This window comes from Macrosteles quadrilineatus, unplaced genomic scaffold, assembly GCF_028750875.1.
Source record: "Macrosteles quadrilineatus isolate MER2022 unplaced genomic scaffold, UCM_ALF_1.0 Scaffold_9__3_contigs__length_116548681, whole genome shotgun sequence".
Lineage (NCBI taxonomy): Eukaryota > Metazoa > Arthropoda > Insecta > Hemiptera > Cicadellidae > Macrosteles > Macrosteles quadrilineatus.
Window position 1 is genome coordinate 66,476,039 of NW_026542602.1, and position 26,938 is coordinate 66,502,976.

General features: G+C 31.7%; 1 protein-coding gene across 2 annotated transcripts in view; it reads left to right on the top strand.

Moving 5' to 3' along the window:
• Positions 1-26,938, top strand: part of LOC129002433 (low-density lipoprotein receptor-related protein 2) — a 374,692-nt gene that overhangs the window by 163,464 nt on the left and 184,290 nt on the right. Inside the window, exon 2 of one of the 2 annotated variants that reach the window (XM_054430228.1) lies at positions 4,284-4,334. The exons of the other annotated variant lie outside the window; for it this stretch is intronic. Coding sequence (XP_054286203.1) covers positions 4,284-4,334 — 51 coding nt within the window. The remainder of the gene's footprint in view (positions 1-4,283; positions 4,335-26,938) is intronic. 2 annotated transcript variants of the gene reach the window in all.

Sequence of the window (26,938 nt, forward strand, 5' to 3'; positions counted from 1 at the left end):
GGTACAAAAATGAATCTAAAAAAACTTTTTCCTTCCTCTGAAAAAATATCAATATCTATTCAAAAAGTTCGAGGATATGAGTACACTTTTGTATTTAATATTTAATTGATTCTTAAGAATTAGGCTACACTTAATGGAAAGCTTAAAGGAAGAGGGTGTAGGCCCTATATACAACATTTATGTACAAATTGTGATGAAATAATATGTTGTACAGGACTGGGAAATATATTAACCGTATACTGGAGCTCTTTTATTTTTTATTAGTCTCACTCTACGACTTATTAAATGATTATTATTGAGTGACAGACGTTATTTTAACAGTTGTGAATAAAGTTTATTTTCATTCACAGCAAAGAAGATTTACAGCGTTGGATATTAAATTGAAATTGTATCAATTCCTCGACTAAGACCAATAAAACCTCATCAATCAGGAAAATAATTAAAAGAAATAATTTTTCCGACAAAATATGTGTCTAAGATGTATCGACTAAAGTATAAACGTTGAATCGACTAAAACTTTCATTTACTTGACGTTTGATTGAAAATCCTTAGTTTAAACGAAAATACAATAAAAAAGGAATTTTTTTTAACGAAGACTTGGAGGAAAGATAAATGTTGTTGGCTGTCAGAACCTGAAGCCCTCAAGGGGCTGCCCTCTGCCCAGACCTCAAGGACTGTTGTGGGAAGTCCTCTACGTCAACAACGGACTACCGAGTCATTCACACACAATTATCGGCCTAAAACTACATAACTAAGTTCTCAAACTAACTTTTTCATCTTAAAAAATACTAAACAACTATACCTAGGTTTCGCATTAAAGTTATGTTTGTGTCATTTGTATTTTAATCGTATACCTTCAATATTAGTTCTAAAATAGTTCTTAAAAGGGTAACATGAGCATGCTTTTCACCTTCAAAGATTTAATAATTATTAGAACATATTATATGAGTCACTAAAATATGAAGTTAATTGTTGAATATCTGAAGGGATTGCTGTTGAATAAATAAACTTTAACTGAATGTTGGTATAATATTTTATGAGTTGTTCATATATTATGACAGAAATGACCATTATGTTTGATTGATTGTTATATTATATCTACTTTCTGTTGATTATATGATAAAATGATTAACAAAGTAATTTAACGAAATGATTTACTATTAAGTAATACCGAAACAAATAATTGCCACAAAGTAATGCTAATTTTATTTCATGACAGGTCTTTCCTTGTCTACAAAAGTTAAATTTGTATACTATAGTTTAACTTGTTGGGAAATTTACTTTCACTGTTAACGAATAACAATGCTTATACTATAATTCTTGACATAAAAGTAATATATATATTTTATTTTTGTAGAACGAGACCTAATAAGTATTCGTTTACCCCATAAAGCATGATATTAATTTATACTTCGGGTTTTTAGAATGTTTTTTGTTACAGTCAAAGTTATTGATTGCAAAATTGTAAGACACGTGATGAACCATAAAATTGTACAAAATAAATTTCAATCCCCGACTCAAATCGGGATTCAAATCAGATTTTGCCTGCAAAGAACTCGTGTGTGCGAACGCCTTTTGGAATCGACAATTAAGAATGGATTAACGAAATATTTGAGTAAGAAGCTTACGTTTAAACAATCTCTGAAAAATTACGTTTCTCGTTTTTGATCCATTGTAATCTATTAGGTGCCATTATTATTTTCTGAACATTGTAAATATTGTCTTTGGAATACTATATTTATAATATACTGATTTTTTATGCCATTCAAGGGTGATTTTTAGGAGTATTGAATAGTTATGAGAAACTCCAAAATTGGACTTTTGTTTGATTAGCTACAATAATTGTACATTGCTTTTCGTACTATTACAAGATGTTGCGTAAACATTTCTATTGCAACCATATAATGTCACGATTCATCCAATTATTTCTATGATTGGTCTTCCTTCGATTACAATTTGAAATTACATTGTATTTTCAATTATATTACGTAACATTATCTGCACTTCAGCAAGTTGTATTCTATTAGAACTGCTATGTATGCTTTGGGTTGGCGTATTGTATTTGAGGTTAACTTTAGATGGTATACACATTTCAACTTTCATAATTCATACTAACCTATATGAGCTAACTATTTATTAATGTTTTAAATCGTATGATTTTCAGATACGTGTTGTTGATGAATTATTTACATGCAAGAATTGTTTTTCTTTTCTTATACAAAAATAACTGTTTAATACAATTCAAAATAAGAAGGTTACAATTCTGCAGACTGCCTACAGTGGTCCTCGATCATCAAACGGGTTAAGCGTTTCGGTATACTGTATTATCATGGCATCTTCAGATCCTATTTGGTTTTCAACAATTAATGTCACGTTACAGTAAAAAAAAAACAACAAATAAAAAACTATTTTATACGTTTTACTTATGAGTATTCCTCCTACTAATCAAGTCAATATTTTTCAGGTACATATTTAAAGAAAATTTGTATTTCCACTAACACATTTTAACCACTGATAAGTTGTTATGAAATACAAATTTACTGATTAGATAAAAAAAATATTCGTGTTAGTATCTTAATTACATTTTACACACTAGGATAAATCCCATATTGCTTCAGCCGACGAAAACTTAACACGAAATAGTAGTCAAACTTCAAAATGTAATTACAGTAGTACTATTACATTTAATATATTACCCCTATTGTTATTTTAATTAGCATAGATATTGACTATTGTCAACTGGTCAATTTAAAATACTGTCAACGATCGCATAAGTGAATGCAATCAATCCTTTAAAAAGAATCTGTGTACTAAATTGTGCATAATAAGCGTTCAAAGCTTGCATTCGAGGAAAAAGTATTAAATACATAGAGTAATAGATGTATACATTCAAGTTATTTTAACCAAACATTGATTAAACAATGTATGAGCAGACCTTTTAGAGAGCACGCCGTTTGACTGTCAACTTTGTTAATCTTTCCTTTTACAAATCATCAACAACGTTGTGACATACAAGCTGTTAATAAATCAGCAGGCAAATACACATTCAATGGGGACAGTCTGCTATTCTACCGGTAAAGTCCTCAGTTCTATTGACGGTAGGGCACGAACCATTCTGAAATGAAAAGCTCGACCTTTCCCTGCTCACGCGTGTAACCTCTGTGTGACCTCTACGTGACGGCCTGAGCTGTGATGTCTTTACTAACCTCAGGTAAGGAGTTGCAACCTCTGGGCACGAAGTGAACAATCCTGAATTTTAGGAAAGGTCACAAATTATTTTCGTCCGAACAAAGACTAGTTTAGGTCCAGAGGGTGGCAGAAAGAACTCCAAACAAAAAGCCAAGAGAATTAGGCTCAACTCTTTATGAATTATCTGTATCGTCTCTATTTAAATGTTTTTTCGAATATATCTTGTACGTACACGAGTAAGTGAGGGTAGGCAATTCAATTTTCTTTATATTCATGTCCGTTTGTAAACGTATTAATATAAATCTAGCACCAATAAAGCAAAACAAATATATTAGTAATGAATATTATAATGACAATTATTAATATTAAAATTCCTTTTTTAAAGAAAATTATACCCTGAAAAGAAGTAATAATGATACCATAGCTAGTTTTAATCTAGCTTCATTACAAATTCAACCAATCAAAGAACAAATTTATTTATTTTATTCTATGCAACTTCTTCTTGCACTTACTGAAGTTACCTCCCCCCCCATTGTAAAGTGAATTGTGATAAAATCATTAAAAGTAGGTTATTTAAACTTAATGTGGCACATTTTCTGGTCACAACTAGTATATTCGTCTTCATAACAAAATTTAAACTACATTCTTTTTATGTTTATTGATTCGTAGCAAATCTATGTAAAACTAATAAGTGTCATTATAATAATATCTTCCTTGGTAATTTGTTGTTGTTTTTATCCCAAAAAACTAATACAATTTTTAAATATTTTATTTTGACTCGTATAATTTAAGTTACATAGGTTACAGTAAAATATAGAAAATAAGAATAATCAATTAAATTTAACCGAATTGAATAAACGTTTAGGCTGAAAACATTACACTTATCTTGTCTCAGGTATAAGTTTCTAATTTTGTTATAACTAAATTTTACTAACGTTAAGTTTAGGTATATTAAAAAATAAAATAATACAATAATACAGTAAATACTAAAAACTTACCACCATTGGGCTCTTGCTGTACTTTAGAATTTTGAAGGTTACAATTTTGTTTTCGAAAATAAATTCCAAACAATCAAAAAGCATTTTCTGTTGTAGGATCTGGGTCCAAGGGGTGGAAAGGGTGGGCTGCTCTCACTGCTGTACCAGGTATTTACGGCATAAATACTTAAGGGTGGTTTGGTTACTTTTATACTCTCAACTTACATTTATCAACATTGATCTCTTAAATTTTAGTATGAAAATTTTCTAATCTTTCATTAGAAAAATGTAGCAGTCAAAGCTTGCTTTTTCTTTAAGGAAAAAAATATTTATATAGGGAGCTTAAAATATTTCGAGGCAAGTTTTCCAAAGTGAGTCTTTTTTTTGTAAAATGTTAATTATAATACTTGATAAATTCAGGATATAATTTTATTATGAGTGTTATGCATGAGCTATACCTTCACATACTGCGCTATGAATACGTGAAAATACTAAACCTAATTAGGAGTTATTTGGAAAATATGCATTGTAAAGCTCAGTCCGGATTGGAACTCCTCATCTTCGTTATTATTGGTGTAAATTCTCCGATTAAAATGGCAGGCCAATAAACATATTTAACCTAAAATATACTACTGTATACTTTTCCTAACGTTCGTGTAAATGTATATACGTTTTACAGTATTGTTAGACTGAGTTAAGAGTCCTTGGAAGCTGGCGGCCATTCTTGGATATTTTAAAACAGCCGCTGAAGAGTTATCTACTATCTCAAAATATTTTTCATACCAAAGTGATTGTATTTAAAATATCTAGGACTCTGTAAGATTAGGACTTTTCTTTGTACTTTTTAAAAATTGTTTAATGAACAGGCTCCAAGTACTGGATGTGTGAAGATAAAAATAATTTGAGCCACTTAGCATTCTTCTTTTATTTGATAACCAATAGTGCAGTTAAAATGTACGTAGACTTCAGGCAAGAACTGAAGCTGAAGTGCAGTTCTGTGCTGTTTAATAACAATTAGACGTTACCGCAAAGATACAACCTATCTGATGCACCCCTCTATATTGACAGTTACCCCTCTTCCCACCTTTTGAACTTTTTTGAAGAACTGGGAAAAGTACAGGAATTGAAAGATTATGCTTAAAACTAGACGGGTTTTGAGTGTTTATAGCTACTGAGTAGGAAAATAGGAACCCTAAAACTAACTTTAATAAAGTAAAAATTGGAACTACATGTTGTAGGTGTAATGTGTATGAAATCTGCGTACAGTCGATACAAAAATCTATGCAGTAGTTCCTCTTATAATTATCGTGAACTATAAAGTATATTTATTATGAAAAATATAACCATTAGGTAGAATGACACAAAAATCGATGTTAGCAGCTCTCCCGATTACAACAGTCAACTAAATTATATTGGTTGGGGGAAATAAATTTGCAAGCTTGATTAACACAATAATCGATATATTTTACTAACATATACTACTAATATGCATAGATTATCTAACTGTATACTAATATGAACTAACTAATAATATGTTTCCCCGATTACAATCGTACACTATACATTTGTTTGGTTTAGGAATAGTTATTTGTTTAACAAGTGCCCGAGGTGGCACTTTGCACTCATTTTCCTACAGTTACTATAGCCTTAAAGCATAATAATAATTCGTTTTTGAACACTAAACAACACGTTTTTAAATCCGTTTGGTTAAATCCAAGCGTTGGATGAAATGGGAAACGCTGCACCAGCTGATCGTAGTCGCAGTACTGTATCTTCAGTGTTGCCAATTTTTTTTTCAAGCGTACACCTATTAAGTGCCTAATAAAAGCACACAGTTTTTGTTGTTTGGTTTGAATACTGGAGTGCGGCATAAGTAAATAAATGCAGCAATTAGCTACTTGGCGTGATATAATCAGCCAAGGAAGCCCTTTGTGTTAGATAACTGTAGGAAAAAAATGGCTACAAACTAAGGATAACTATTTTTAATCACCTTTCTCAACCTATTCCATCGAAAACATTCGAGGATTTACACTAGAGGCTTTCATCGGTTTGCTTTCATTCAAATTCATCCACGCCATTAACTACAGAATAATGTCAACTTCGTCGTTTTCACAGTGCAAATAACGAGAAAAAATAATAGCGGGGTTAGCGAAGACGGCGCTTAGTAACGAGCAACTCTTTGAAGCTTGCTTATCATTATCGGTGATAACGAGTAGTCCTTCCCTTCCACGTCCTTTCTATCACCCCCCTTCTGAAGGTGAAAAACCGACCTTAGAAGTCTGGAAGTCTCAGCTTTTAGCTTTCAAGTGCTACAATAAAAACAATGGTAACGTTGCTTATTTATAATCGAAATTTAAATGAAAAAAATGTTGTAATTTATCTCAAACTTGCAATCGTAAGTTGACAATTAGAATAGAATAGAAAGGTGCTTTATTGAATTCATATTATGTACATTACATTAAATGGATACGATAGATTATAGTGCACATACAACAATGGTCATACGACCGTCTGCTGGGTTGGCATAATGTCTATTCAATTGTCCATTCGTACGTTGACAATTACTCCTACTCACTTTAGCACTAAGAATAATATGGTGTGCCATTTATTTTGTTATTAGGACATATTGATAATCCAACGTGTTATTATTTTAAATCTCATGAGTTATCTAATTCCCTTTAACAAACAAAACGTTCCCAACCAGCATTGAACGCTCCTCGGTATTTCAAGATATGTGGTGGTTGTTAATGAAGGTACTAACTTTTTTCTTGAAAGTACATATTTTCTTTTTTTCCGAGTATATCTACGCTTGTAGCACTTTTTGAAGGTTTTTGTAATACAAAGGTCCAAACACTTGTCTTAAAATGTCGACATTTTGTTCGATTGCATCATTAAATGACAAATGACATTTGGGTCTGAAAACGACAATACCGGTACTTAGATTTGAACCAGCGACCTCCATTTGAAGGCGAGCTCTGTACAAATTACACAGGTTTTTGTATTTTTATGCTTGAAAAGATTTTCAAAAAATATACAAACGGAGATAACTTTTAAATTAGTAGAGGAACATTTAGACTTAAAATTAATTACGGTAAAAGTTTTTTTTTGCTCTGCTTGGATTGCAATTTTTTTTAGTAATTTAATCATAAATTATAACTTATTCGGACGAGACCTCAAGAAACTGGTCTTTTTGTTAGTCTGACAATTGTGGAGTTGTAAAATCCGCATATAGGATTTTTTCTAAACGATACTACTTGTTAAGGATTGTCTGATATGTTTAGCCACTATTCGTCAAACGCAACCCTAGGACTATCAAAATAAATTATAATTATAAATTAATTTAAGTTAGCCTAGTGGTTAGCGTCTCGGACTGTGAGGGTGGGATGGGTTTAATCCTCTTGCACATCCACAAAACTGAAATGGGTTTGAACACCTTTCCCAATCGTTTGCATTGACTTGATTGATAATTACTGGTGTGGACACGAGCAAAATAAAAGATTAAGATAGAGGATGTTCAAGTTGTGATTTGGAGTTATCACGGATAACAAGCATGAAGTTTCCAATTGAGTTTGTGCCTACGTTGGCTGCATGTTCGTGGCGGAGGACTAGACACTTTAAACTGTACATTGTAGACTGTAGACTGTAGACTTTAGACTGTAGACTGTAGACTTTAGACTTTAGACTTTAGACTGTAGACTGTAGACTGTAGACTTTAGACTGTATGCTGTAGAAGTGTAAACTGTAGACTGTGGTGTGTAGACTAGAAGAGGACTTGTGACTTGCGGAGGTGAAAGCTGAGTCTCTGTCAGGTCATCGACCTCAGGCTGATCTCAGGATGTGTGTCATCAGATGTGTGCCACAACCGCGGCGACGACCACAGACACAGATAACAGACAACAAACAGTATACAATACACGTTGGAAAATAAAATCTTTGAACGTCAGACAGAAGAAATAGATAACAATGAAATCAGACAACAGACAGTATAAAACCGACGACGACAAGCATTTTCATTGACAGCACCGGGGGCAACAACATAGACAACATAGATATCAGACAACAAACAGTATACAATACACGTTGGAAAATAAAAACACTGAACGTCAGACAGCAGAAATAGATAACAATGAAATCAGACAACAGACAGTATAAAACCGACGACGACAAGCATTTTCATTGACAGCACCAGGGGCAACAACATAGACAACATAGATATCAGACAACAAACAGTATACAATACACGTTGGAAAATAAAAACACTGAACGTCAGACAGCAGAAATAGATAACAATGAAATCAGACAACAGACAGTATAAAACCGACGACGACAAGCATTTTCATTGACAGCACCAGGGGCAACAACATAGACAACATAGATATCAGACAACAAACAGTATACAATATACGTTGGAAAATAAAATCACTGAACGTCAGACAGCAGACATAGATAACAATGAAATCAGACTACAGACAGTATAAAACCAACGACGACAAGCATTTTTATAATTAGCACCGGGGGGCAACAACATAGACAACACAGAAATCAGAAAATAAACATTATAAGACGTTAAAGACAAATCACTGAACAATAGACATGAGGCACAAACTATATTAGGCCACACAGACATCAGACAGTAAATTGTACACAAACATCAGATTACAAACAGAATACAACAGACGGTAAATAAAAAACTTGCCTTTGGCTCGCTGAGGGCTACCCCCAAGTCCCCTATTTTGGTTGGGGGATTGATCCTCCAGAAGGATCCCCTTTTATCCTCGGAGAAAATCTGTTACTGGTAATTTTTTTACTAAGTAAAATAATACAATAATAATTAGTTAGTAAAATACGAAGCACTGTAGTCTATTTCAACTGAAGTGTTTTTGATACAAAAATATTAGGGGGGTTGATTTTGGGGAGGGTGTAAATCGTATACACTTTTATAATTTATTCCTTGGTTTGAAAACGAAGACAAGACTCATTGAAAACTGCCTTCTGTCATATTTTGCTTACTAAACTCTACTGTGATAGTGAGTCAACATTTTAATTAAGGTTATGATGTCGTAAAATCATTTACACCTCACTATAGAGCAAGTTTTTAAAAGAAATTTAAGTAATATGTATGAATTTACATAGCCTGTTTGCATAGCCTCACAGATACCGAAATACAGCCACATACCTAACAATTGGGTTTCAATCAAGTTACTGAACACAATATTTGTAATTCTTTACATTTTGAGAGGAAATACATTTTTCCTAATAGTGATGAGAAGTGTACGTACAAAACATGCCTGTATGAAAATGTGTTACTGTACATGGAGAATAAACCATTTTTAAGAAATTCTGAAAGGGGGACATTGACATCCTATCCAGTGACATAAAAAATTGAATTTATTAATTATAAATTTCCTACACTATATAACTGCATTACGCTATCAAAATTCGGAATTTGTACCGAAAAGAAAGTTCTCACCAACGGCCTAAAGTGGGAATCACATAAACAAAGATCAAAACTTAAAACATACAACTGGATGCGGATACGCAAAGACAAACAAGACAAGAAGACGTACGGCCCAGTACACATTTCATCACAGGAAAGGTATTTTTATGGATACATCAAAATAGTATTTATAGAAGGAAGTTAGAAGACACAACATAACAGCACTCGTAGGTGACATAAGGTATTCGGAAAGATTACAAACGCTAGATTACGAATGCCAAGATTAACATACCACATGAAGGGATCAGAAGAAGACCCGACCCGACCACCTTCTGACATAACAACGCTGACATTTACCGTTCCCGCTCACGTGACTTGTGTGTGTGTGTGTGTGTGTGTGTGTGTTTTTGTGTTGGTTGTACCGGTGACCCCCGAGCTCAGAGAGAAAGCTAGCTCAGTTTTGCAGCTCCATTCATGGGACTATTTCCCCGTGTTGTAACTAGCTGGCTTCGGTCGTTGACTTTGGGTGAAATTCACTCAGGGAAGTAGCTTTTGTGGTTGGAAATAATCTTCCAGCGGATTTAGATTAGCCAATTTCTGAGTATCTTGTCAAATAGTCGGTTGATGAGATTTGGTTATGCGTAAAGATTGTGTGGTTGATTTTAAAACAAAATCTTTGTATCCTTACAAAACTGTAAAAATATCTCTACTCTATCCGGTAACAGATGAAAGATAAATGTATTACTTAGTCACAAGATGCTATCAATTCTAGTCCGTATACTAGTATGTACTATACTCTTTAACAGTTGAGAAATCTTTGTATTTTATTTTGGCTACAACCTGCTATCTTATTTATGTTACATGTTACTCATAAAGTGTTTAACAAATAAAAAACAAAAGCATTATAATTTTGCGTCTCCGGTTTCAAAGAGGCCATCAAAATGTAATAAGATACACTTTAGTTGACATTCAAATGTAACTGAAGATTTTGGCACGCACAGGACTTTGGAATATGAGATGTAATGCGTTGTTAATGAGTTCCGGAAGTTAACATCCCGGCAAAGTTTGCTAACACTTGGTGTTTCCGGTAACTTTGCCGTCACTTAATACAGAAATATGAAACCTAACGAAATTGCGTCGCGCGTTCAATCTGAAGATAAAGTAGCGAAAGGGAAAGAAACGAAAAAAGTAATTTAGGTTATAATAAACGGTATCAGCAAACTGTTATACTTTCTTCCTAGCTTGCCAACCCTTATTATTGGTAAGTGGTCGGAGTAACTATGATATTTTCGGGGAAATCGCAATAATTGCAATTACCTTTGAACAGCAATTTTTACAGCATAGTGGGTTGTACAATTTTGTTTGAAGGTAAAAAGCGCAAAAACATACTTAATTTTAATTCAAATTGCTGGTGCTGTTTTTTGTGAAAATCTGATTACTCTGAATGAGTTTTATGAACAAATTACGATAAAAAATCCGAATTGAAAGAAAAATTTAAAAACCTGGAGAACCATGGGCTATTAACACCATAGCAAAATATCTTATCGTTAACACATAAATAAATTTGTTATGGTATCTTTTTTATCAAAATTTATCCAAATGTATCTGTAGCTCTGTACTCATCCACACATGCACACACAGACATCACTTTGAAAACCTTTTTTGAGGTTCAGAGTTATCCAAAAAAGGATGTTTCCCTCTCAAAAATCAAACTGGAATATTTTGACGAAAACAATACATTCTCTATACCAAGCCTACTTACTACTTATAGGGTGAGAAATTGAAAATTGTTATACAACAACCTATCTATCGACAAAACATTCTATTATGTGTACCAATGTTCACAATAGAATGTTCCAAAGCGTATCAAACACTAGCTTTTACGTGATTACGTTAATGTTGTTGTGTTCGCAACAAAAGGAAGTTATCTTGGCCTCGAAGTAGTGATTCCGTTGCTACTTTTAACTCGTTATTGTTACCAGAGTCCTTATCTTGATCTGATAAAGCGAGGTTTACTTCAGTGTAGCTTTATAGACCCATTCAGTGTTACTCCGCCGACGTGTTCAGACTTGCTACTCTGCTTTTCTACACTCGAGTGTTTACTGTTCATAACTGATTCATGGCGGTGATACCGTTAAGTGCCATTACGTATGTGGTTGCCGTTAAATTACTATTTGTATTTGTTAGTGGCAGTTAAAATGGATCAAATGTGTAAACAGGCTTTTTGCGTTATACTACCACTTATAATGTATGTAACACAATGTAAGGCTTAGTTTAAGTTATACCTCAGTTCTAACCTTATCTAACCCTAACCTAACCTAACCGAACCGAACCGAACCTAACCTAACCTTACGTAACCGAACCTATCCTAAACCTAACCGAATCCAACTCAACCTAACCTAACCAACCCTAACGTAACCGAACCTAACCTAACCGTAAACTGGATTTGTAGATAATAAAAAAATCAACCTGGAAAAATATAGTCGTCCATTCAACGGGAAGATCCTGAATGAAAGATGGTAAAGTAAATCGAGTTTTATGTTAGCTAAATTACTAACAAATATTGGTTAGGTTTCCAAAAACATTTACTATAAATACCTAATGTGCAATGAAAGCAGGGTAAAATTTGTAATCTTACAAGTTTAAAAAATAACGTCTCAATACGAATTTGACACAGTCTTAAAAATAAATATATAAAAGTCCACAGATACATAAACATCAAGTAGTGATAAGTTCTACAATAACAAATCTAAATCCCTAAATTATGTAAGAAATAATTTTTAAAATTAATTTCACAAAAAAAAAAAACATTCACAGAACACATTGAATGTTAATAAATTGTCATTTTCACAATACCTATTGTATTTGTGTATTACACCGTTTTGAAAAAAACCATTTGAAACTTTTTAAATTCCAGCCATATCATTAAAAGCGGTGAAAACTTTTACATAATCTTTCACAAATTTCAAAATCTACGGTTAAATAAACTACTTTGTAGTTGAGATACATTGTACAATAACATTATGTTTCCGTAAATCCCTCTAAGAACAATGTAGTAGAAAGTATGAGCAAGCCCCTGTATAGCCGATGAAGTCAACGTCCCGAAAGAGCTTAGTTTTATGGTCGGTTTACGTTAATATCGTAACTTGTGCCCTCCGTTATTACAAGTATACGGGCCATATTTCATACAGAAAAGGTATATAACATGTAAGAGATGAAAATGTCAACCTAATTATAATGGATCCTAGTATTTTAAAACTAAGTGATTTTTTTTTCATTCATTGAAAGTTGTAGCTTACCTGATTTGCTTTGAAAGTAAATTAATTATGTTTGACATATATTAAGATAAGTTATTTATTACGAAAAACCTATAGCATTATAGTTTACTTAGGGCTTCTTCTTAAAACAAATTCACTTATAAATAGTACAACAACAATTTTAAAATAATTTAATTGTTTTCGTTATAGGTTCTGCTTTTATATGAATATGATTTATATTAAGTACAGTACCAATATACTTTTATTTTAGAAATTTGTTTAAAAGTATTTACTGTTACTGATAGACTTTCAATTTAATAGCTATAAGGTTTGAACTAATGCTGTAACACAAAGTTCTATAATTTCAATAATTAAAAGTCAATCAAACGAATTAAATACGACTAAAAAATATTACATTAAGACAAATGAATTATTCATGTGAAAAGTCTACATTTTACTTTTGTAGCACAAAGACATCACAATTACTACAATAGATCTTATTTGAGTAAAGATTGGAAAAATAACAGAGAGAGAAAACATCTCCAGGGTATTGCATTTAGCATGGACACCACTTAGTTCGTGGTCATTCATGCATTAACAGTTGAATATTATTTTCTTATGCTTTTAAAAAATACTACTCTATATTTTATTTTTTACTGCTCTGTTTAATTTTTTTCGCCATCACAAACGCGTCAACAAAGACAATATTGTGTTGTCTACGAGAGTTAAGCGAAGCACACCAATTCTGTCACAACATCAGTCAATCTCAACAGCTATATTTTACAATTTGTCGCCGCACTTGAGTGATTTGCCTAAGGCTGGTTTTATGCACCGCGACAGTCGCGAGTCGCGAGTCGCGCCACGTCTTGGGGCTGACAAAAATGTCACGCGACAGCGACACTTTTTTGTCGCGTAAACTCACATCCGGTGGTGGGGGAGTTAAAGAAATCAGTCTGTTCTCAATCCAATGTTGTGTGTTGTGTTTTGATGTAGAAGTGATTATTAAGTTGTTTAAATAGACCCTGTAGTGTTGTACACGTTAATGACAAAACCCCAGTTATTTAAACAACACATACAATTTACAGTTGGGATTGGGTCAACCCTCTTAAAAATGTCATTACACAATATAATGATGTAATTTATATTACAAATAAAGAGTAAAGAACTCATTTATATACTAATTATTAACATTAATCAATATAAGTATATGGAGAATATACCACGTGGAGTATGAAAAATTCTACTGTCGCGGTGCATAAACGTGCCCATTTGATCCAATAGAACTTGAACCGCGCGCGACACATTTTTTAAAGCTGCGATTCTAAAACCTGTCGCGGGTATTTAGAGTCGCTCCGCGGCAGTTTGTCGCTGTCGCGGTGCATAAATGCTCCCATTTAACTCAATAGAACTTGAGTCGCGCCGCGACACGCGACACGCGACTGTCGCGGTGCATAAAACCGGCCTAAGCCTTTATTGTGATGTACGTTTATAACACTTGAACAGAACACTTGAGAGCTTTTCGCCCAGTTTGTTGATTCCTTTAAGTCATTTAGGTTATTTTGTTAAAAATGGGTTTTATATAAAAATGTCAAGATTATTGAATTGACAGAGTTGTTAGTTTTAGCGAATTTCCGAAGCTAATACCAGTGTTCTTAAGGCGAGACCTGGACCCGGGACCGATTTACTTTTTTCTCGATGTTCCTATATGCGAAAACACCATCCGTTCTAATATATGTATTTATTTATATATTTTTTTATTCAAGTTGGCACGTTAACCACGGGAACGGGGTAAAAATGGGAATTTCAAATTTTGACCTTCAAAACGTATAATTTTCCAATTTCTCTACAAAAGATTTTGTAGAGCTAAAGAAATTTTTCGAAAAAGGCTGTTTCGAAGTGTTTTCGTACAGTTAATATTTACGGAGAAAATTAATAATTTTTTTATTGAAAATAATAAATCAGTTGTATGTCCGTTTATTTATTTGCTTGCTACAGTATATATATATATTGACCAAATGTAGGATATTTATTTATTTCATACTAAGCTATCAACATTACAATTAAAATCGCTCTTTATTGCCTTCCCGTTGCACCGAACCTTACTTAATGTCGATAAAACTATAATATTATTAAAATTGGGGACACATGTGACAATTTTAAGAAACTATTTTAGTGATATCCTAGGCAATTGGAAATTCGCATAGTCAGCAGGTTTGCTCTGGAGACGGTATTTAATTCATTTTTGTAGGGTGGCAGGAGTGGTAAACGTTTGCGATTTCTCCATATTTCTCCTAAAGATGATATCTGTAGCCTTTAAGACCTCTCAGTAGTAATTAAAAAATATACAGGGTGGCTGGTCATCAGTGTTACAAAATGTTTTTGGCGTAAGTACAAAGTAAATGCAGTGTAATGATGCATATAAAAGGTTCCAAGTCCAAAAATTAGCTTCCCAAAGAATTATTTGATGTTTTTCAAAAATAACTACGTTTTCAAACTTAATACAGCTATTTCTCAATTACCGGTAAATGGATTTGAGTAGACAATGTCATTTTCGTGTTCTACATTAAATTTTGAATAAGAATAATAGAAAGTGACGGAGGATCAGTTGTAAAAAACCCCATTGTAAATAGATTCAAAGATAAAAATTAAGATGTTTGTAACAAATTTAAAAAAACATTGGTCTATTGTATTTGTTCACACCCTGTAAACAAGAAAGTGGCCGATTATGTTAAAAACTGCGCCATTTTATAAGCTTTCTAACCATATGCTACACTATTGAGGTTTATATATTCTGTTGTTTGTTTTAGTGGTTTGAATACCAGAAAACAGGGTGTCTTTAACATTTAAAACATAGAAAGCCGGCATGTATTAAGCAAAAGTTGTATTTTTGTTTCAGCTTGAACAGTAAAAACAGTAAAAAAGTTCCCTGTTTTCTGGTATTCAAACCACTAAAACAAACAACAGAATATATAAACCTCAATAGTGTAGCATATGGTTAGAAAGCTTATAAAATGGCGCAGTTTTTAACATAATCGGCCACTTTCTTGTTTACAGGGTGTGAACAAATACAATAGACCAATGTTTTTTTAAATTTGTTACAAACATCTTAATTTTTATCTTTGAATCTATTTACAAGGGGGTTTTTACAACTGATTCTCCGTCATTTTGTATTATTCTTATTCAAAATTTAATGTAGAACACGAAAATGACATTGTCTACTCAAATCCATTTACCGGTAATTGAGAAATAGCTGTATTAAGTTTGAAAACATAGTTATTTTTGAAAAACATAAAATAATTCTTTGGGTAGCTAATTTTTGGACTTGGAACCTTTTATATGCATCATTACACTGCATTTACTTTGTACTTACGACAAAAAAACTTTGTAACACTGATGATCAGCCACCCTGTATAAACAAATAATTAAGCTTAAAAAATCAGACCAATATCAGTGTATTCACCCTTGATATTCTTGTCATAACATATAAAAGTCATTGTAACGGCTCCGATGAACTGTGCAGGTTGTTATTGACTATTTCACCTAACTGCATATCGGTTTAATGTTCTGCAACGTACATTTTGCCGGGACATTGGCATCACTGATAGGGCTTATTGAGGTATATAACTTGTTAGCTCTCAGCAAATGGGGTTCTTTGTTTGATGAAGTTTACTTTTTGTGACTCTATCAGATTTTCAAGCTGTAAGTTGCATTGTAGAAGTATATTTTGTACACTGTAGTATTTTGATTGAATTTGTTATTGGGCTGTAGTAAAATAATACATCACATAATAATAGAACCAACATGTTAAAACTTTTGTAACCACTCTCCTTAAAAAATGTAATAAATTTCAATACCATAAAGAATAAAACAGCTATCCCTAGTGTAACTAGACTAACAAATTAAAAGTTCGAATATAAAATAAAAAAAATGTAATTGTAAAAATATATAAAAAATATGTAAAAAAATATATGAAAATAAAAATAAAAGTTGAGATGTAAATGCATATAAAGCAAGTTGAATATTTAAGTAATAATAGACAATATAAATATGGGCGTGCCGATGGATATCTTGTTTTCGTAAGTCTCGACTCGTTTAAGTGTTGAGTATTTTGGTAATTATAAACTAAAATGATTACTATTATACAGGGTGAGTAAAAAATCAAGACCATCTAGTATTTTTGTATACATACAGAGATATCTTTGGTGGTCGTGCAAACTTATCAGGAAGTTTTATTTTATGACTTTGAATATTTTTCGAGTGTCAAAAAATGGGAGATTTTCGGGAACACTCTGGAGGATTTTGCTATCTCTTCTTTACCCATAATGGTGGCCCGTCAAACGTATTGAAGTCTACACATTAAAGGGATACGAAAAAATGTAGTGGTACTGTAATATTGGCTACGATCATGGATAGAGAAGAGATAGCGAACTGTTGTTTTCACCCTTCTTTAGGTTTTTTTGAACTCTACAAAATGAGATGTCACTTACGTAAGGAGGTTAACATTTACAAATTTTGAGTTGCCCCCGAAATTTCTTTTTTTTGGGGGAAACTCAAAATTTTCAAAATCATAAAACGAAACTTCTTGCTAAGATTGCACCACCAACAAAAGGATATCTCTGTATATTTACTTAGTAAAATATAATATGGGGGATCTTGACTTTTTATTCGCTCTGTATATGTAGCACCATAAACTAGTTAGTTACAAGTGTAAATTTATTTTTTATTCTATGTCCATTTACATGATTTGTTCATTTTACACCAAAACATAAAGATTTCAGTGCACTCCTACATACAAACTCCTACTGGAGAACTAATGGAAATAGTTTTATCAAATATGACACCGCGATAAAGACCGGTTAAGTGTAGCCCCGACAGTTTATACGCCAGACAAATGACTTTGACATAGTTATAAAATGTTTATAGGCCTGTCAGGCTCGCCGCTGCCTTTGAGAAGTAAAACTTAGTAACGTTCAATACCTTAGTACCACTGATAAAACGGTGATGTTTTACTTTGAGTCAGCAAAGGAAATGGCTAACTTTATGTCTTATACCTTTACTATATTCCTTACGAGCAACTGTAGCGGATTTTTTTTTACATTTGCTTTATACAAATTAAATTTTATGCCATGGTAGTAGTAGAATTAATTTAGTAAGGTTTAGAGTTTGATGTATTTTTTATATGAACATACGTGATGCTAACAATAGTAAGATAATTAGTTTGGTATTCATTAATGAAAATATTCTTCTTAAACAATGAAAATGATAAGAAATGCTTGACTTTATGATATATATTTTGTAGGTATATGTTAAATTGACGTAAATTGTTAGAAAATGAATACATACAAAAAATAAAAGGTAGGCTCGTAATTTATTTGAAAAAAAATCTATACAAAGAGGACCATTTTGGTTTACATCAGTTGTTAATAAGAACATAGGCTACTATTAACCCATTTCTTATTCTTATAAAAGAAATATCTGTAAACCTGGGACCGTTTTTTTCGTATTAGTGTCCTGAGAAGTAAAAAAAAATACAACTGTAAGTGTTTATCACATTTTAATATAAGATTAAACATATGTTTTCTTAAACATTAACATGGCGATCAAAAGTTGAATAATTTACTGTACATTATTATGCATCTATTCCAATTAACTAATATCAATCAAAATATTATTTTCTCTCTTTAACAAATTATAAGGTAAATCATATAAAAACTAAACAACAGCAAGTTAGTTCTCTAATGACACATTAGGTTAACAGTATTATGTTTAAACTTTTTTCAACTCCCGTTAGAGTAAGAACTAAACAATAATGAATGATGATTAATATTGAGTAAAAACACAATCAGATTTCGTTTAGTCATATAAGTCTCAGAACAGCTGTTTAAGCCAAGCAATTACTCGTTAGAACTTGTAAAACGACAAGTACAAGACAGTCTGAGGCATTTAACATCTTCCTGTTCTCGTCAAGTGGTTCATTCCTGTCTGTCGAAGTACTTTCCTGTAGAACTTGTACGTGTGGAGATTTTATTTATCTTTAAAGCTTCTTCCTTTTTTTAGTAAAGATTTATTGTATGACTTACTTTATTATTACAAAATTAGTTAGAAATTCGAATATAGAGTGGATAAATAGACTTTAAGGTAAATATTAAAAAAAAAAATTAACTGATTGAGGGCGTTGAATCATGTAAATAGTTACTGCATTTGTAAGTATTTAAATAGATATTGTAATAATAAGAAAACATTTTTTCCCAAAAAATCATTGAATTCGAACATGTGTTAAGGGCAAAACTTTTTGTCGTGTCCTGCTCAAATAACTAAAACGTTACATCATAAGTACTTGGGCTCTATGTTTGTGTTAATTTAGTTTAATTTAATATTCTTTTAACAGCAAATTAATATTGTAAATTAACTTAGAGATTTGACTTGTGAACTGAAAATTATTTCATACGAGTATTTTAATATTAAAATACAATAACTATTTTTAGGCATCGAACCCAATACGTTCCAGGAATTACATTATAATCCTGTCACATCCACTCACATCTCATTCGCATCTAATTCCTTACATATCAAAATGAAAACAGAGTTTTAAGAATATATTTCCGGTGATTGGACACAAATGTGAATAGGACATTTCTATCCTCATTTTCCTTGCTATAAAAATGTTATAAAACATAGTAATGATTAGCATAATATTGCAAAATAGCTACTAAAGCCCAATTGACCGAAACCATTATTTTTTATGACAACGAAATAAATGTTTCACAATGAAAATTTAGCAGATTTTTGTACTTAAAATCTTTATACCCAACTCAAATTATGAAAGAATAAATAAAAAGTTTCGTACTAAAAGTGACATTATCAGTTTCATTTTCAGGGTTTCCACTTTTGCTTTGCTCGCGTTGGCTGAAAGCCACGGTTTTTGTCTTTGTTCAATCTTGATGCTTTCGCTAAATTGCGTCCCTCCTCTTCACTAAGTTCAGTTATCTTCTGGGATTGCCTGACTAGGAATATGCCTCTTTGGACAATGTTTGCATGGTAATAATGTGGTATTTCCTCTAATTTTAATCCTGAATTATCGTATTTATGAATTGTCAACATGTATTAAAACTCACCTGATAAACTAGAGGTAACTGAGTGGTTATAGCGCTCGCCTTACAATCGAAAGGTCGCAGGTTCGATCCTGAGAATTCAGTAGCTTTCTGTTGGTACAAAACTGGACCCAGCTGTTCCTAATTGGACTTTAAATAAATGATTCTGACTAATGAAGAAGACTATTAATTTAGCATTTTTAATTGTCTATCAAACGATACTAAGTTCTAAAAGATTGAACTAGAAATAGCTGAAATATTACGATCTTTAGTTGTAAAATGGGGTAGAATAAGTCAGAAGCTTGTCAGGTTTGTCCCATTTCACAACAAAAAATCGTAGCTAAATAATAGTTCCCTTGTCATTTTTCATTAAATCAGCCTTTTTTGAGTAATTTAAGTTTAAAGTTTTTTAATGTCCACCATTTTGAAATTTCAGGTTGAATCAAGATGATTTTTTTCTAAACGCGGGGCTATTATACCTTAATATACATACTAAGTATCATAAAGATCAGTTGAACATATTAAAAGATAAAAATTGTTATGTAAAAAATACAAATTGGCGGATATCTGGTCAACGAAGTGATTTTGGAAAAATTTTATTTCTGATTTTCTCTTTATCTTGACCCAAGGAATCACTACGTAAAAATATGTCCCATTCTTAAACACCCTGTATAAGATATGTTTGTTGAAAGGACCTAGTACTGTCTAACTGTTATCTTTTCCAATAGCAATGAACCTATTTAGTTAGAACAGTACTTGGTGAACTAAATAACTGTGTTAGTTGATTAGTTCAGACTTTCTCGTCAGTCTAGCTCAACTGTCAAAGTTTATTTCCCATTTCGCTGTCTTGGCGCTACAATTGGCACAAATCAATAGCAGTTAATGTTGTTTCGATACTGTTGCAGTTCAACAGTTTGACAGTTCACTGTAGCTTTTTTGTTCACTGTCAGTATTAGTTTAAAAAAGTTTATAACTCAAAATATTGTTTTGGGTATTACTGTGATGAAGTAGTTTTATTTTGATTTTTAGGAATTTTTCGATTGTCTAAATACAAACAAAATTACCTTCAGTATGTTCTGTTGTGGTCCAACGTATGCACTATGGCACCTATACATTAATGATCGTAAATGTTTTTTTTTTAAGTGATACATAGTGTGAGTTTTACAATACCTCATAAATATTTTTGCAACAATGCATATCAGCTGATCGACAATTACGTAAAGAAAACAGGGATACCAACATTTAAAACTTTTTTGGTCGCTAAACAGTGCCTCGTAGTATTTTAGTTGCGTAAAAAAATTCTGTGTCAATCTTCGGTATTATAATATAATAAGGCTGATTAAGTGTAAGGGGGACTTATAACGTAGACAATTTAATGGTTTCTTTTTTTGTATAGTCAATGATTATATTTATCAATGGTTGCTAGGCACGTACTGACACATTAACATTATATTATGCATAATTAAGTACGCAATTTATAATTAACTAATTGGCCTTGCCATTAACAATTCTTTTGGAAGTGTTTTAACATAACAATAATTAAACTACTTACTCACCTAACGAATTACCCTAGTGTGTTTTAAAAGCCCCATTATCATTATGCACAATTATAGACCCCCCTACTGAGCTATTGCAACACATAACCTAACAATGGCGTCGGTATAAAAAGCCAATGCCACTTTGATATTCATCAAAACCCCCCGTGGAGTCTTTGTTTCTGATATTTAAGGGGCGGTGGATCAAACATTAACTAATTTAGCAGCTTCTATAGTTAAATCCAGGATAAAGGCCGTCAATGTTTACTTTATATGTTTAATGAATTTATAAAGTTTTACTACATTTTTAAACAAACTAGTGGTAGAAGCTTTTATGAAATATTTTATAGCTTTGATTGAAAAGGGTCAAGATTTTTTAAAATTTGGAAACACTCTTTTATGAGTTTAGTATGTACTTTTCTCTCCTAAAGTTTACTGTTCTTTTCAACAATATTAAAAATTGTCTTTAACATTATTAACCCGTTCAGATATTTAAGACTAAACACTTTTAAATAGTTTTATGAATAAATTTATTTTTTGTCTACACTATACTAAAACTTTGATACATAATTGAAATTGTTTTATGAAATTAGTTTAAGTGTAGGAAGTTTCATTGTGTTTTATAAATTAATTCGTTTCCAGAGTTGTTACAGGATTTTTAGTATTATTTTATTCATTTGGCTTGGTTTCATGTTTTTATACATTGATAATGATGTAATGTCAAATTATAAAATCCTTATCACATTTTTACCATCCTGTCTGTTGTTATTTACCTCTATGGGTTTATTTTTCTAAAAGATTTTTACTTACATCTTGCATTAACTCTATGTGTAAACACTACACAGTTATTGAGCTGGTCATATGCTTGAGTCCCGTGTTACATAAAAATTTATATAACGACTAGCTGAAACCGGCAGACGTTGTTTTGCCTTTGACTATTTATAATCCCGCGGGCTTTGCCTCGTTTAACTTCTTAATTTTCAAGATGATCTCGTTCGCATGGCTCAGAGCTCGTTCGCTACGCTCACTCACCTTTAAGTTGGAGCTCGTTCGCTGCGCTCACTTGCCTTCAGGTTAGCTCGTTCGCTACGCTCACTTGCCTTCAGGTTAGCTCGTTCGCTACGCTAACTCGCCTCCAGGTTGAAGTTCGTTCGCTACGCTTACTCACCTTTTGGTTGCAAATTAGCTGAGGTCATAAATGTAAAAGTAATAATAGTGCTGCACCGTGTTGGTAATCCTTGTAACTTTAATGCTATTGAACATCATAGAACAGAACCAACTTGTTTAATTGAAACAGCTGTTAAGATTCATTAATTCCATTTCTCATAAGGTTAACATGGGAAACTCCAGAGCCACTGGGGTGGAGCCGATTGGACGGATCACGAAATTGATGGTGTATAAACCTATTCCATGACATTCTACACGTATGTACCAAGTTTCGTGGCAATCGGTTTAGCGGTGTCTGAGTTTATCACTGCCAAACAAACAAATATATATACAAACATCCTCTTTTATACTTATAGATATTTAGTTTTCTTGTTTAGTTTGTGAATTAATAATGCAATATGACGAAAAATATAGTTCACCACACGGGCAAAAAGTCTTCTTTTAACACTCATTTTCCGACCTCGGCTTCGCCTCGATGGTAGAACTTGACCTCGGGTCGAAAAGAGTCTCTTTAGGCTCTAGTGATGAAATGTACTATTACTCTGTACAAAAATTGGTCTTGCCTATGTTATTTATAAGTTGTGAATCAATTTTATGAGCGGCTAGTCTAATAGTTACGGAGGGTATTTCTTGAAACGACTAGTGCAAATCTCGTTAATCTATATATTTATGTTAAGTGTGTGTTCCCGTGGTGTAAAACTTACCTTAGTTTGTAGGTCAACATATTTAGAGAACTTACACAGTATTTATTTCAGAAAACAATTCCTACGTTAAAAATGCTCGTTAAATACCGATTCGGAATAGTCTACACATAAAACAAACAGTCATCCAACAAACGTCCAGTATATCACAAACACATCCATATATCATATGTACTTGTATTATTCCAAGGCAGAGTCATCATTTATGAAGTGACAAAGACTTCTAAGGTTAACAAGACATTGAATGCTGCAATGATGGATGAGAGTATCAAAGAGACAGCTTAGAGGTGGTCTTAGCTGCACATTCGGTGGGGAATATTTTCACGCTTTTACCAAGACTTGTAAGCTGGCTTGAAAATCCTTTTCGAATGCTTCATATTTATTATATAGTTTTCTTTAAAGATTTCCATTTACTATTTTTATTTATTTCTTTTTTAATTAATTTATTTTAAATTATTATTTTTTTTATTTGTATTAATTTATTTTTTTAATTTTTTTAGTACATGTTTTTTTATTTTATTTGTACTATTGATAAATGTTTATTTAAAAATATTCCTAGATTAAATTATAAAAACAGCATTGTTATAACTAGCCTAAGAGTTTAGTCTAATATACAGGGTGTTCGTAAGTAAGTACCAAAAATGTAGACAGATGTTTAAGTTAGTACGTAAAAATAAAATGAAAATCAAGAATTAGTATTTCCAAAAACTACTAGTTAGTTGATAACCGTAATTTAGTTTTTTTGTGTTTTAAATTCATATCTTAAATAGTATTAAAGGTATCTTTATAAAACATATTATACAATTTAAAAGAGTAATGTGTCATTTGAAAAAAAATAAAAATAATCAAAGAAATATATGTGGTTTTAAAACGGTGGCATTTTTATTTTTACAAATTCAATTTATAAAAAAAACTGCCAATATAATGATCAACTGTGAAGAACACTTTTATTTCATTGTTATTAGTTACTATTTGGTAACATAGATTGAAAATATTGTTACAAAAATACATTTACTAAAGTAATCACTTTAAATGTTCTTCTATAATATACGGTTGGTGGATAACAGTTATCGATAAAATCACAGTATTCTCTGCTCTACCCCGTTGCGAAACTTGGATAAAACAACTAGTTGAATATATTAGTAAATGTAAAACATAAAACAGTTTGATGACAACGTAAGTGTTTACTGTACCTGTGGTAAAGTTTTATTTCCAACTCCTTCCTCATTGACTTTCAACAGATCTGTTACTTATCGGAGTAATATAGATTGTCGTTTGTTTTATTGGTTTCTTGTCTCAGTGGTTACTGTTTCTTAAAGTTCGGCTCTATTTATGTAACTGCATTATGATCAGCAAGCAGTTTACATATTGGTTATAGTCAATAGATGTTGCCTCAAATGTTTTGTGAGCCATACACTCTTTCAAATGTTAAAGATGAAAGATTTCAACGTCAAAAATATAGTATGTATTAGTGTAGACCACAAAAATCTATCTAGATAGTTATGGGACACATGACAATCTTAACCTAACTGGTGTTAGGTTATATCAACATAAAATAATATAACTAATAAATCTAGATAAACTATTAATCACAATGTTTATATATAAAAAAATAGTACAACGTTCGAAATAGTTTATTATACTTTAAACTGTATATTTACAACAAAACTCAAATGTTGGAGTATGTGTAACTTGTAAAATATTTAAATAAAACTCCTGTTTTTCGATTTAAAATTGCTTCAGGTGTATACTATCGTGGATATTTGTTTACGATTGTTTTAATACAGAAGAGTACCTATAGATTTATTTTATGTATGGTAAAATATATCCAAGTGTATAAAGCATTGGAACTACACAACAAATAAGTCAAACGATTCAAAATGTGTTATTAATTATCAGAAAAAATATTGTTTTATACATAGATTTACAAACCTTACACATAGAGTAAAATTAAGAATAACTTAGATTAATTTTGACACTTGTGAATTATTTAACGATGAAACAATTCATCACTAGGTCAAAGATCTGTTTGGGATGTTCTATTACGTACATATATAAAACAGTTCAAAGATTGTATCACTGACATCAATAAATAATACACTCTAAAGCAACTCTAAAAAATAATATTACTTAAGCTTAATTGTTAAAATAGGCCTAATTACATTACACCTGACATATAAGGGAAAAATGTACAAGTAACAACAAGGGAGAGTTTAACCAATTTAGGATATAAAAACTATCGTGGTTTAGAAGTAATATGTTTGTCATTAAGGCATAAAAATAAAATGGGATGAATTGGGAAATGGATACACGTCATAGATAAACTTGCCAACAATTTCGATAAGCATTAGAATCGTTGCAAAACTGTTAAAACAATATAGTTTTATACGTATGTTTCACAGCATTAAAAATTGTATTATTTTCCCATAAATTGTTACATTATTTACATTAACCGTTATGAAACACTATCGGCATTTTTCGACCATATTTTAATTTGACAGTGCAACGAAATATTAAATTCAACATCTTTGATATAGAATTCCGACGAGTGCCCCTAGGCTTATTGATATTCAATTCCTGTAGTCGAACTGAATGTATTTGGGTGAATTATTGTTTTGCTCCTTCATAGATCTTGCCTTCTTATCTGTGTCTCTTGAGGTTGTTCTCTATTAAATTACGTTGAAGATTGAGTGATTAATATGCTACTATAAACGATGAAATCAACAACTTAATTTGTACAGTAAAACCTCGATAACAAGTCTCTCATAGGGATTGTTAAATACGACTTGTTATCAAGGTTCCCCTGTATTCACATTTATTGTACTACGAAGTACTATGAAGTAGTGCAGTGTGAAATTACTAACTACTGTTTTTGTTTTCAGGTGGGTTTTCTTATTACTCTCCACAACGGTTACGTAAGTCGTATTGTTAAGTCAGCTGTTTATTGATGTAATTAAATTGTCAAGCTTAATTCGAAGAAATAATTTATAGGAACATTTTTACAATATTATTGTATGCACGAATAATATAGTGAATTGAATTTCGTCGCTTGCAACATAGGTGCTTAAGCACACAGGTTAATTATATTTATTTACGATCCTTTGTCTTTGAAATCGACAATTAATTTCAATACCAAAAGAAAAAAATGTCACAATTAGGTCAAAAGCTGAAAAAAGGAGATGTTACTAACAATTATTGCGAATCAGGTAACATATTCATAATTTGTACCACCAAAATTAAAATCTAACTTGTTTATATAATTATGACATTTTATTTTTAACGAACTTACCTTTTCAGTAATTAGTAGTCAGTAGTTAAATTGTAATAGTAAAATTTTACTATTATACTTTGTTATAAACTAATTGTACAGTACTACTAAAATTTTAATATTTATTTAATTGTAATAAAAATCACGTGTTTTTTTACATCCAAGACTTTAGTAAATAGATTTTGACATGTGGACCATTTCATTTATAAATTGATTATACTCATTTTAGATATTTTACTCGACAGATTAGAACAATAAAAACCCTTTTAAGGCTTCTATTTTCAAACGATTCTTAAAAACTTTCATTCAGCACTGT